This window comes from Seriola dumerili, unplaced genomic scaffold (assembly GCF_002260705.1).
Source record: "Seriola dumerili isolate Sdu_G_001 unplaced genomic scaffold, Sdu_1.0 BDQW01000025.1, whole genome shotgun sequence".
In the NCBI taxonomy this organism is placed as follows: Eukaryota; Metazoa; Chordata; class Actinopteri; order Carangiformes; family Carangidae; genus Seriola; species Seriola dumerili.
In genome coordinates, this window is record NW_019174280.1 from 13,439,105 (window position 1) to 13,452,164 (window position 13,060).

General features: G+C 40.4%; 1 protein-coding gene across 2 annotated transcripts in view; it reads right to left on the reverse strand.

The window, feature by feature from the left end:
* The window catches only part of mettl24 (methyltransferase like 24), a 32,163-nt gene extending 24,408 nt beyond the window's left edge, over nt 1–7,755 (reverse strand). The window contains exons 1-2 of one of the 2 annotated variants that reach the window (XM_022770463.1): nt 7,642–7,755; nt 7,032–7,548 (exon numbers count right to left, since the gene is read on the reverse strand). In XM_022770463.1, coding sequence (XP_022626184.1) covers nt 7,032–7,352 — 321 coding nt within the window. In that variant the 5' untranslated portion in view covers nt 7,353–7,548; nt 7,642–7,755. Of the gene's footprint in view, nt 1–7,031 lie in introns of both variants that reach the window. The other variant, XM_022770462.1, reaches the window with a different exon arrangement.
* Nucleotides 7,756–13,060: the final 5,305 nt, after the last annotated feature.

Below are 13,060 nucleotides of genomic sequence, written 5' to 3' on the forward strand. Positions count from 1 at the left end.
GAAAACTGAAGTTTGTTTTAGGGATCTTTAGTGCTCCTATTCATGATACAGTGTGTAAGCACTCGCGATTAAATAATCCGATTTCTTAAAACTTTGCAGAGCGGGTGATTGATTATCTGAAAGGTCCCTTTGTGCTACTTCCCCTCCCAAGTTGGCAAGGATTCCCAGTCGGCCTGTTTTCTTTTGGTCTGACTTGGATACTAATCTCACTTTGCACAAGCAAAGCTGTGCGCCTGTGTACAACTGTTTACTTCTCCGGGGTGGTTAGTGTGTACATAAAGAGTGATACGTTGTCACTGTGGTTATGTGTTGCAGCAGTTTAGGAAATCAAAGGGCTCGTATGTCTTCACATGTTTATTTCCCTGCTCTGATTTCTTCAGCCTGGAGTTATTACACTTTGCTATGTACGCCTTTTTCGAGGTGTTTGTGATCCTACAGTGTGAGGTGGTTATCCGGCTCTTGTTGTGCCTAGAAAGAGTATCAGCCATGTTTTTCATGATGGAAGCAAGAAATAGTCCAGCATATAACCCCCTTTAAAACTGCAGTTTGTCATTTTTATGTATCTGTTTTTGTACAGATTGAACGAGCAAGATGTAATGTGTTACTGGAATCCTTTTTGTCTGTATTATTTCAGTTTTACCTTTAGCACTCTAGTTTTATAGATCAAGACTCAATACAAGCCTCACTGACAAAATGAGCGCTGTGGACTATATGGTGAGTAAACATGTACATTTTTGCTTGAACAAATGTCACTTCAAAATACCATTATTTTTTTCTTGTGTTTCAGAGACTGCTTTTTGTAGAATCAGTCAATATAAATGTATAAATAACCCAAGCTAGGGAGTGCAGCTGCACTAGACGCTGTTTGTAATGGGTAAAACTTTTAGCTCAAGAGTGCGACCCAGGTGACATGTCAGCTTCCCAGCTGATGATTTCTTGTGATTCCCTGGTTCCCCAGATGCCCCAGCTAGAGGTTAAAGATGCCTGAGAACTGACTCCAGTCACACCTTTGGGATTACAGAAGTCAACCCCACTCATTCTTTTCTAACAGCCTCTCTCTCTCCCCTTTCTCCCTCTCTCTCTCTCTCTCTCTCTCTCTCTCTCTCTCTCTCTCTCTCTCTCTCTCTCTCTCCCTCTCCCTCTCCCTCTCTCTCTGTTGAGCCGAGGTCTTTCAGCTCTCCGAGACATGACCAAGGTCACTGGGTTTCTGCATAAGAAATTCCACTGGGGGCCCAACACTGGCTGGCAGTGGTTGGCGCAGACAGCACAAAGTGGCCTTTTCTGTTTTTTCGTTTTATCCCAACGCCGAACTAATCAACGCTCACCAGCACAGTATTCATTTGGAATCACACTGATGCTTATTTGAACAAAAGTAATTAATACTTGCCTTGCGGAGAAATGAACTTGTGTCCCATCTAATTAAAAGAAATCATCTCAGTTACAATACAGGCTGCTCTGGCTTATTAGTGTTTCTTTTGGTTGGATCAATTAACGTAATCACAAGTATTCTTCTTTATTGAAACCGAGTGAATTAAAGTTGATTTACAGGGCCATAACAGTGTTTGTTTTAATCCCCTCCACTGGGTTCCCGTGACGTTTCTTTCTCAAGGCTGTTGACGAACAAATAGAAACATCTAGTTTGTATTTTTGACAGTTTGTCAGTGTTGCCAAAATCAACAGGATAATAAAGAAAATGGATAGCTTCTACTAATAGTCACTATCTCCCATGCTATGGATGCGTAAATCAACATAAAAAAGATCAGCTATTGCATGGGGTTGCACAGATTGCCTTTTTGTCAGCTCGACATCCCTGGATGATCATTTCAGCCGTCTGCCTCCCTGTTTCATGTTATAAAATCTTCAAAAACTACAAGGCTGGTCTGAAAGGATCCATGGTACCACTTTTCTTCTCTGTTATGAGTGCTGCCTGCCTATGGGCTTTGAGGTTGAGCGCGTGTGACACGTGAATGACAGCTGGCCTATCCGAGAGAAATCTCTGACTCTGGGAAACAGATCCTGTACAAAATCTCTCACACTCACGATACCTTCACTGGGAAATGGGACAATGTGGGGCGAGGGCGTGGAGAGTTGACAAGATGGATGTGCAGTGAAGGGGCTATACACGTAACAGTTTAACATTAAAAATTCATTTCTACATTAATTTTGGAGACCTCTGTCAGTGGTAGGTATGTGCGGAGCGCCTTAAGAGAAAACTTAAGAACAAATCACTTCAAAGCTGCGAACTGAAGATACTGTCTTCAGAGGAGTGAGAGAAAAGAAATGCTTGCAGAGTTGAGCTGGGGAGCAAAAGCAGCAGTGAGCAGTATTCTCTTTCATGACGGGACGTATGAGAAAATAGGCCTTAAATTTAAGAAAGGTCCTGTTTGTATTTTCATACTGTATGAAAACACTTTGCAGTTCAAAGATAACAGCAGAAAGAGGAATGAGACACTTGTTGCAGTTCACTGCTGGGTCGAGATGCTTCCTATTGTTGCTGTATTTGCCAAACTGCTGCTTAAATGGCTGTGAACCATGTTTTCGAGAACTACACATAAAACATCATAAAAAGTGAATATGTCTGATGAGTATAAATGTTTTTTTTATATAAATATTTAAAGCCTTTTTTTCACTCTTTCATAATAACAGTGTGTAACTTAAGCTTTTAATTAGATGCACAACTGAAGACCTCAATTTGGTCAGTGTAACTTTATTATTACAGCTACACATCTCAGCTAATTGAATGTTCGGACATGGGAGGCAGGAAGTTGCATAACACTGAAATAACACAGAAATCCTGGGAAAACAGTTAACAGTGAAGTCAAGTCAAATTTATATAACTCCAAACCATCATCCATCAGTTTGTCTCAGAGTGCATTCCAATCTCTACAACATTTGACACCTTTTATCTGAGGACACTTTGTCCAGATAAGGACTAAATCACCACAAAAACACCCTTAGGCAGGAAAAGACACGTGGGAAAAAACCTCAGGAAGAGCAACAAACGAGGAATCTCTCTTCTGAGCTGGACAAACATGCATTAGTTGTTGTACAGTATGTACAGAGTAGACAGAAATAAGGTGATGTCCAGCGTGAACTTACACTATATGATTGTGAATACAGATCGGTTGGTTTGTTTCTTCAACTATAAATTGGACTCACACTGTGAGCATGTTAGCATGACGTTTTCAGCTCAAACTGTGCCTTCGTACCTCTCACACAGCTGTTAGCGTTGCTGTAGATGCTTTGTCATGACGTATTTATCCTAGATATTTATTTGTGAAATAGGGTAGAGCATAGGGTATTAGTGGTAGCCTACTTGCTTCTCTTATCCAACCAGTTCATAGCAGCATTTTCCCCTTCTACCAGTGGCGGGAGATGAGTGTCGGAAGCATATTCATGCAAATTGGCATATGGCGTCATCTGGTGACTTCTGGTGACTTTATGAGCATCCAGCAATTACTTGTCTTTTTCAGAGCTTTCAGCTAGAAAATTGTATTTGTGTGTGTGTGTGTGTGTGTGTGTGTGTGTGTGTGTGTGTGTGTGTGTGTGTCTGTCTGTGTGTCTGTCTGTGTGTGTCTGTGACTTTAGGGCAGTAGTCTGTTTATTATTGTGTTAAAGTCAGCAGGCTGAGTCATCAGTGAATGCCATGTCTGCTCGTCTCTGTCTTTCTCTCTTCCTGCTTGTGTTTCTCTCTCTTTCTCTCCCTCCATCTCTGCTGCTGTTGTTTGGCCCAACACGCTTCATGTCTGTCTATGTTTAACCAACTCATCCCTCTCCTCTTTTGCCAGCGTGGAATAAAGCCTGTAAGAGGTAGATGTTTAAACAAAGCTGAACAGGCAGTTCTAGAGAGATTTTTAGATTGGTTATTACTAAAACAGACTCTTAGGATCCTCATCTCTCTCTTCTCTCTCTCTCTCTCTCTCTCTCTCTCTCACTCACCCACACACACACACACACACACACACACACACACACACACACATATATATATATATACAGTACATACTGTACATACACACACAAAGGAGACAGAATTTGTCAGCCAGAGTCTTTGTAACCTTGCTACACTCCAGCTCCTTGAATGAGTTTCTGAATGATTTCTCGCTTCATTTTGCTCAGACAAAGCCTCAAAGCAAAAAAAAAATAAATCTATAGCTTTCATTTCAAACGCCAGCAAGGACGACAGAGCAGCCTGTAAGTTTATTAAGTTGTGTCACCTTGTAGTTGTTGGTATGCAGTAAAATGTCATCAATCAGTTAGTGTGAACGTGGAAATATTTACAGAAGTGATGAAGACAGAGGATGTGGCATTGTCCGCCAGACAGGCGTGGAGTTTTATTTGTGTCTCAATCCTGATGTAGACATAAACATACTGTTTAATACCAAAACTGGTAGAAACCCTAATCAACCTTTGTGCGAAGCAGAGCATAGAGAGTGTCGTCAACCACAGTGCAGGTGATGAGTTTAGTGTTTGTGCCAATCAACCATACTGATGGATTACATTAAATGAAAAATGAAAATACATTAGCTGTGAGGTCAGTTCAGTGCTAACAGGAAAAATAAGGGGAGGCGAAATTTGAATGAGTGCACACAGCCCTCATTACGAAACACCAACATTAATAATAGTGTTACATTAAGATCATATATCCCATATATATATAAATATGAAATCCTCACCAACAACTCAACTGTGCACAGCAGGAAATCATATTTAATATAAAAAGTCAGATTCCCTCTGAGGTGTGTCTTCATTTGCAGTGTTTATATACAGAACATATTGCACAAGATTTGATTTGTCATGCACTGATATGTAACATGACATTGTAACATTTTATACATTCACGAAATACAGTAGATGTCACGGTGCATGACCTCCTGGTTTATATGCATAATCAGTAGAACTCAAGTCAATAAAATGTGGACATCTCTGCCTATTGTCCTTCTGAATGTTTGTTTGTTTCTTTCACTAATTGTTGAAAATACAGATGTGGTCAAAGACCAACCTCCAAATATAGAAGACTATAAAATGTGAATGAATGAAGAACTGAATATCAGCTTCCTGCAGATGAAGTTATGACTGTTAGAAACTGCAGCTCATGAATAGAAACCAGTGAGGGGCAGCTAACACTTTGTTTATGCTCTGCAGCAACATAAAACTTCAATCCTTCCCCAGTCTGTTGAAAGCACAAACACTTATACTATAGTTAACACGCCAAAGGGGAGGGGAACAGAAATATAAAATACTGCTAAATGTTATGTTCCAAACTGTGTGATCCCTTTTGGCCTAAACGCAATGCAAGTACATTTTAAACGGCATGCCAACCACCTGGACTGGGGGAAGGCGTACTGACTCTCAATTTTACAGCAGTACACTGCAACTCACTAAATGCCAACATAAACAAACCAAATAATAAAATCCAGAAATTCGCAAATCAGTAAGTGCTTCGAATAGCATAAGCACTGTACCAAGCTTCACCGCAATTAAGCTTTTACAAACTAATTTTCACCTTTTTCGCCTTGCCCACTGATAACTGAGCTTCTTCTCTGAAGTCCCCTCATTGTTATTCATCAAGGTCGCCGGAGGCGTCCTTGTCATTTTCCTTGCAGAGCAGCAGTCCTGCTTTCCTGCCCATTATTTCATCTGCTATGCAGGAATATGTGCAGGGAGCCAGCGAGTGAGCAGGAAAAAGGAGAGATAGAGAGAGAGAGAGAGAGAGAGGGACAGAGGTTCAAGGAAGGGATAGCAACTAAGGGAAATATGGGTTAGAAGTAGGAGGTGAGACTGAAATTTCAAATTGAGACAGACAGGAAAGATGAAAAAGCAAAAGTAAGGATGAGAGCACGAAGAACAGGAACAAGGTAACATGACAGAGCGAAAGAGCAGTGATCTTCAAGATGAGAGACCTAAAGGGAGAAAAAGCGAGAAGAAATGTAGGCAGAGAGAAAAAAAGAGAGAGAGTTAAACAGCAGCAGCACATGACACAGAAATTTTGTTACGGGCCCCTCCAGGGCGTCGTATGTGACAAATTTTGTGTTAAGAAGCAGGGAGAGTGAGCATATGGTGGTATGTGTTATTGATGGTGCATGAGTGCTGATCGCTCTCAGTGTGGCATAATAGCCCTGCAGTGATTTCCATGGCATTTAAAACTCAGTTGGTATAAGTCATTAAAGATTTAAAGACAAACGCGAGCATACAGGCACATCTTACCCCAAAGTATCAGGAGCACGAAATGCAACAGAGAGGAGGACAATAGAGAAGAAAGCGAGATTAAGAAAAGGCAGATTTGTTGTGGGTATGTATTGGTGGTGGGAGAGTTGGTGGAATTTGGCTGTGAAAGGGAACAAAAAGGGAGATGGATGGACGCAGACATCAAATGACAAAATAAAGGCTACTGAGATGGAGAAGAGAGCAGAGATGAATCGGAGAGAAAAAGAAAAGGCACAACGAGACAGTAAAAGGGAGGGAAGTGGGAGTTTTGTTAAAGCTGATGCTTCAACACACCCTTCACAGGTCAAGGGTCAAGCCCCTGGAGTGTGTGTGTATGTGAATAGCTGTGTTTGCTCTTAAAAGTCATTGCATCTGAATGCTCCTTTGTTAAAGCAGACTTTGTATAGATTTGCTACTGATACAAAACAGCCAGTGTTAGTGTTTTATTTGTAGTTTGTGTTGAAATTACAGCTGTTTGAATTGTATACATTTATCAAAAAAAAAAAATTGATTAAAAAAAATAAAATAAATGCAGCTTTGCGTGGGCCAAAAACTGGTGACAGTGACAAAAACTCTCTTTTTCAACTTCAAAGCATTTCAGAAGCGCCCAGTGAACATGCATTGACTCTGCTGCCTGTTCTTCCTTCATCACCCTCCTGGGATTACTGAGATTTAAGCCAGTGACTCACAGAGATGGAGTGAAAGCTCCTTATTGAGCTGCTCTGTCTCCTACTACACTGATTTAAGATCAGATAACCTTACAAGAATCTTAATCGCAGCAATTAAGAGCTCAAACGTTGATGGGATATCAAACTGAAACATACCTTTCTGTGTGGGTTGAGAGGAGATGAGGGGACTTCTCTGTTTTCATCCCTCTTCTTAGCTGGACTGTCCTTCTTCAGTGTTCGGACGTAGGAGATTCTCCTTTTAATACTCCTGTCCTGCTCCTCTGTCTCTGCAGAGACCCGCTTGGTTCTGCTTTGTTGCCCCAAGTTCTGCCTAGACTGGATGGGATGTTCAAATGCCAGGGGTGCAGGTGTTCTCCGCCAACTTCTGTCCAGGTAAACATGAACACACACATACACAGTAGTGAGCAGAATACCCAAACGCAGCAGCAACCCCAGGGTGAGTCGCTCTTTGCCCATGTCCAGTCACTGTCTTGTCCTGTGTGACTCTCTGGCTCGCTTCACTCCATCTCCTCAACTGGAAGTTTTGGTTTGCCCATTGCTTTTTCCACTCTGTTCTTGTTGTTCTTGTCTTCTCTTCTCTTCTCTTCTCTTCTCTTCTCTTCTCTTCTCTTCTCTTCCAGCCTCTCCTTTCCTTCAGGTCCAAAGTCCACCACTAGACAGAGGGAGTTAAGTTAATGAAACACAAACATGACAAGAAACACCTCTGCTCGTGAACCAACATGCATGTGCGTGCCTGCATCTTAACCTGAACGACAGCGTGCATGTTGGCGTGTATATCATGAGGCTCTGCAAACACATTCAGAAGTACGATGTGTGCCGCCCTCTTTGAAAACTTTGGGAACTCCTTCCTCACACTCTCAAGTCCCACACACACGTCCCTTTAATTTGCTTTCTTTTTCTCTCTATCTAACTCACATCACACACACACACACACACACACACCCCTCTGTTGCTTTGCCTCCTCCCTCCAGTTGCCTCTCCCGCCCCACAGACTCTCGGGTTACTGTGTAACTCTAGATATGGGCAGGGCCTGCTGTTACAAGGGCCCATGCAGTTCTCTCTCAGCATCTGCATACAGTTAACTCTGTCACTCTGTCTGGACTTAAGCACATAATATGAACTTACACTCATGCTCAAATTAAATTTTTCTTTGCTGCAAATGTTTTATTAGCTATTAGGGCAGGCAGATCTCTCGTCCCGTGTGTGGACTATAAATCCAGCGTCATGGACTGCATGACTGCAGGTGGTTGTTGTTCTGCTCAGGTGCAGAACTGGTACATGTGCTGCTACAACAAGCTTGAGGAGGCAGAGCAAGGACTGCCGTCGCCAGCTGCAGTTAGCTGGCTAGCTGTTTAACAGTTGACAGCGATGAGCAGTGATTGAACTTTAAAATTAAATGTCTGAATATAGGCATATACATATGCCTAAGTAAGATCGCCCACTCCTGTTTGTGGACATCACTTTACAAGCTCAAAATCATTTTGACCCTAAACTGAGCCCATACTTACCCCTGCTAGTAGACAGGGGCGCATGCAGGATTCTGGAGCTGGATACCACTACTTAAACTATTGTAATGTGGTCGTATTTGCCACTAAATTAGAATCTAGAATTAGGCATAACACCAGGCGCAGAGCCTCTTAGGAACAAGCTAGCTGCAGTGGGAGGCGGCTAGCTTGCTCCCTGGCTGGTTAGCTCATTCTTTCTCTGTATATTTCACCTCATTCACAATATGACTCACATTTTAAACTTTTTTCACTGCTTAGGTTTTGCATTCTGCATCCATTTTCGCCCTTTCCATCTCTTAATACTACTTGAACTACTTCTTAATACAAATTCAAGACAGCAACACAGTTAAGCTTCAGTTTTTGCAGAAACCAGTAATCCGAGCACAATTTCTTTAACTTAGTCTTCATGCTCAGGTGTATCTTCCAGCACTGAATAAATCTCTTAATTGCCTGTTACTATTCAGTGTGGCCTTGAAATCTCTTGCAACATGCTGAAACTAACTTCTGTGCCTTAATTCTTTCTGCCAGTAATTTAAAAAAAAAATGTATTTGTAAGCTAACACTCTCTTCTCAAGTCACTTCATTAACTTTGTCATTGATGTCCCTCCAAAGAACACTAAATCCGCTTTTGTTTATGAACAAATTAATAATCAGAGCCCCTTCTTGTGCACTCATTTATTGAATATGCTACTGATATTTTAGACTAAAAGAGGAGACGCCATTTATCTGGACTGCCAAAGCGGATTGTTTTTGGACAAAGAAAATCCTCACTCAGTTTCACTTAAATGGAAATTACACTGTAAATCCTAATTCGCTTACTCAATTTAAATGTTTATTGACACAAAATAATTATATCACGTATCATGACCTCTGCCTGACTGGAAATTTATGCCTGGCAGCTTGCTTGGTGCAAGAAATTGACTTCTGGTGATATGAACATAAAAACATTTCGTGCATACTTTTACAAACATTTTTGAGTTAATTCAACTATCAAAAATATAAGCTAAGTCTTGAACTAATTAGGCTATATTGACTTTATAAATTTAGGCAAAATTAACTCAAAAATCAAAAATTGTTGACCTATCATAAAACAATTATGTCAAGCTTACAAAGGATAGGTGTTTGTGTCAAGTGAACATAAAGGTTGTATGTTTCATTTAATTTTATCAGTCCTTAACATTTGTGTATCACAGATGGATTGGGATTCACAGTGTAGGATTTGTCTAGCTTCACATAACATTCTCATATAACTATATCTAAAAAATGAATGCAGGACAATGATAAAGCTGCCTTCTTTAAGCTCTTTGGATACAATGACAAACTTTTGTATTTGGATAGTTTATAATTAGCTCTCTACTGCCCCCTTTGTACTAGAAATAATACTGAATGAAATGATGTGATCGGTCAATCAAGTTGTCCTCTGAGGACGATAAACATACAGTATATAACAACATACATACAGTATATATTTGTGAAAGTAGACTTGGCTGGAGAGAGACATAGTGACGGGGTAAGCTATATTTTGAAGGGCATATTATGGACAGCAGACCAGCATTAACACACACACACTGGCTTTGCTTTGTGTGTAAAGTAACATGTGACAGGTTTAAAACGGTTATACGGTTTTATAGACACTGAAGGAATAATATGGTGGTAAATGGTAAATTGCAGTAATTAGAATAAAAACTTGATAAGACCAGTGCTATTAGTCCTAAGGGAAAATCAAAACATTTAAAGGTATATTTAGTTCACATTTCTGGAATTAGAAGTTTTTCTTGCAATGTAAGAAAATGACATTAATTTAGTGACCGTCTAGTTAAGAAGGTCAGAAAATGACAAAGAAAGAACAGAAAAACTCTACATCAGTGAGGTTTGGGAAACAGATGTGAAGAGATATGGCACTGACAATCTCTACTGCCACCAAGTGGTCTGTCATGAACATTTAAGACCATATGGATTGGATTAGAAGTCACTTTAAGTCTGTGAATGTCTGAAGTGATGTAGGCCAACTGGTAATGTAACTGATAATGGTGCTGAAAGCAATGAGAGAATGGGGAAAGAATGCACCCCTGTTAGACTGACTTTAGATTCCTGTAGAAGTTATTACATGAAGTGAGGCACGATACATTTGAAAGTAGCTCAGATTCTTTGTGTATTTGTACACATGTTCATGTATGTTGTGTGACTATGTGTGCCTGTAGCTGATTATGTATGACTCTTTACTTATAATCGTTTATGTGCCTTTGTGGCTACACATTTCAGATCAAAGTTTGAGAAACACGCTTTCTGTTGAGGCTTTTTCAGACTGACCACAGGAAATGTTTTTCTCTCTGTAGATGGCATTACACATATTGCAATGATTTGTAGGGATCTGCCCAAAATCTGCTGCTTCATGGAATGCGTTTTTGTAAGTTTGCGTCTCTCCTCTCCTCCTCTCCTCTCCTCTCCTCTCCTCTCCTCTGTGATCAATCAGTGGAAAGGTCAAACATGGTCATACAGAGGCCGACTGTTAACTCAACAGATAAAGGCATTGGGAGTTAGCTTCTGTTAGATTTTGATGACAAAAAATATTGATTGTTTTGGCAGAAAAATCTTTACTATGACATAATATGTCTGAAATCATTCAGTCAAACAGAGGCAATGTCACAGAAGCAATGTCTCAGCAGCAGATTACACACACTGTTTTTGAAAACTATTTATATACAGTACATAGCTTGGCTTGACCACCTGTTGATACCAATACTCAGTAGAAAATACAGGTTTTAGAGGCTGAGGAGAAAATGTAAATTGAGCCACCTGGGAATAAGGAGTGGAGGACAGAGGAACAAGACAATCAACACCTCAACTACAAGAAGAAAAGACAGACAAACAAAGAACTGGTACTTGTTATGATAGGCTATGAAAAGATGGGGTGAGGTTTACAGATTAGAAAAATATTTTTTAGCTTTAGAGAGCAGGTTTCTTGCAGGTGGGATGAACTTGATGCTATCTAGTAAACAAACAGCAACTCCTCTGTCACATGTGCTGTGGTGTCTGCAGGTTTCACAACACAGCAGGGAGAACTAGACTAAACTGGACTGAAATAGTTTAGCATGCAAAGGAAAATAAAGACCTTTTTTTTTCTGGTTGAAACCTGGGTAAACTTATCGAAGCCTCGCTCGGTGAGAAGCAGCCAGTTGTGACAGGAGTAGGTGAAGGTCAGAATGTGTTTGCTTTTGCCTGTGGCCACACTCAAACCCCAGAGTAATCCGCACTGACACTTTTGTCCACTGTCACTGTGGTCAGATCACAAACAAGAGAAACTTAAAACTTAAAATCCAAAAGCACAAGTAAAACACAGATTGATTCAGTAACTCCAGACTTAATAAGAGTATCTAAGGTCATAAAGCAAATCTGTCTTTCTCCCACACCTTCAACAAACAGCAGTACAAAACAGAACATAACAGGACATGTACAAAAACAACCATTCACCACTCAACAAAGATAAACGCCTTTTATCCTTAATGACCACATGCCAGAAAGTTTTATCAGCTCCCCCTCAATATCTTTGAAAGCACGTAAGGAGGTGGATAGCAAATAAAAGCTGACAGGTCAGTGGGAGGAGAGAGAAAGAGGTTAGTCAGCAACACAGCCCTCCAAAAAGTGGATCAATCTCCAGCCAGTGTCAAAAGCACACATTTTGTTCTCCTAAATAGCTAAAATTGCATGCTAGTCTATATATCATAAGGAATAATTTATAATGTATAAGCTATAAAAGTATATTTACCAAAACGAATACAACTTTACAGTGTGGCCTTATAGCACTACAGTCTTGCGTTCATGTGGAAGACTTTACTTCCACTTCCACCCTCTGATTTATGGCAAAAATATCTATTTTCTGCATAAATCAAAATCCCAGCCCAGATTGTAAAAATGTAGTGAGGACAGAAGAGACTGATGTTCCACTCAGCTGCTTTTGTTTATGGTTATCAAACCTGCGTCTCATCAATAATAGGTTTTGCTGATGATATTGCAATGCTGTTAATTTCAAGGTTACACACCGTTTATGAATTGTCACTGTCAGTTTGCGTAAATTAGGCTACCTATTTCAATAACACTTCTCCCGTTTGATGATTTCCCGTCTGAGCAAGTGGAGCAGATGGCAAGTCAGTGTGATGGCAAAAGCAAACACTGTCATAGTTATGAATCCGGTGAAGGCAAGTCGCAGTAAGTCAATACAGCCACAGGTACTTTAGATTATCAATCATTAATCAAAGGCTCCAATAGAAACACTTGCTGAAACAGAAACACAAAGAGGTTGTTTTTTTGTTTTGTTTTGTTTTTTTGTTTTATTGTTTTTTTTGGGGGGGGGGGCTTTTTCTAGTCTTCGCTGCAGCATTGAACAGCGCCTGCCCGTGGCATAGGCCCGTGACCCTGGAAAAGACGTTGTTGTTGAAGAAAGAGAGAGGAGGAAAAACGGGCAAAAGACAGAGGTACAGTAACGTGATGAAATGAGTAGTCTATTGAATTTGGTAGTTACCATAGTTACGGTTGTTGTTGGAGCAGAGTGTTAGTAACGTGGTTTGCTAATCAATAAATAGCTAGAGTTGCTTGTAATACTCACACAGAGTTACTAAACTGAAATGAAATTGTTCATTTACGCTGCGTGCCATCTTCATT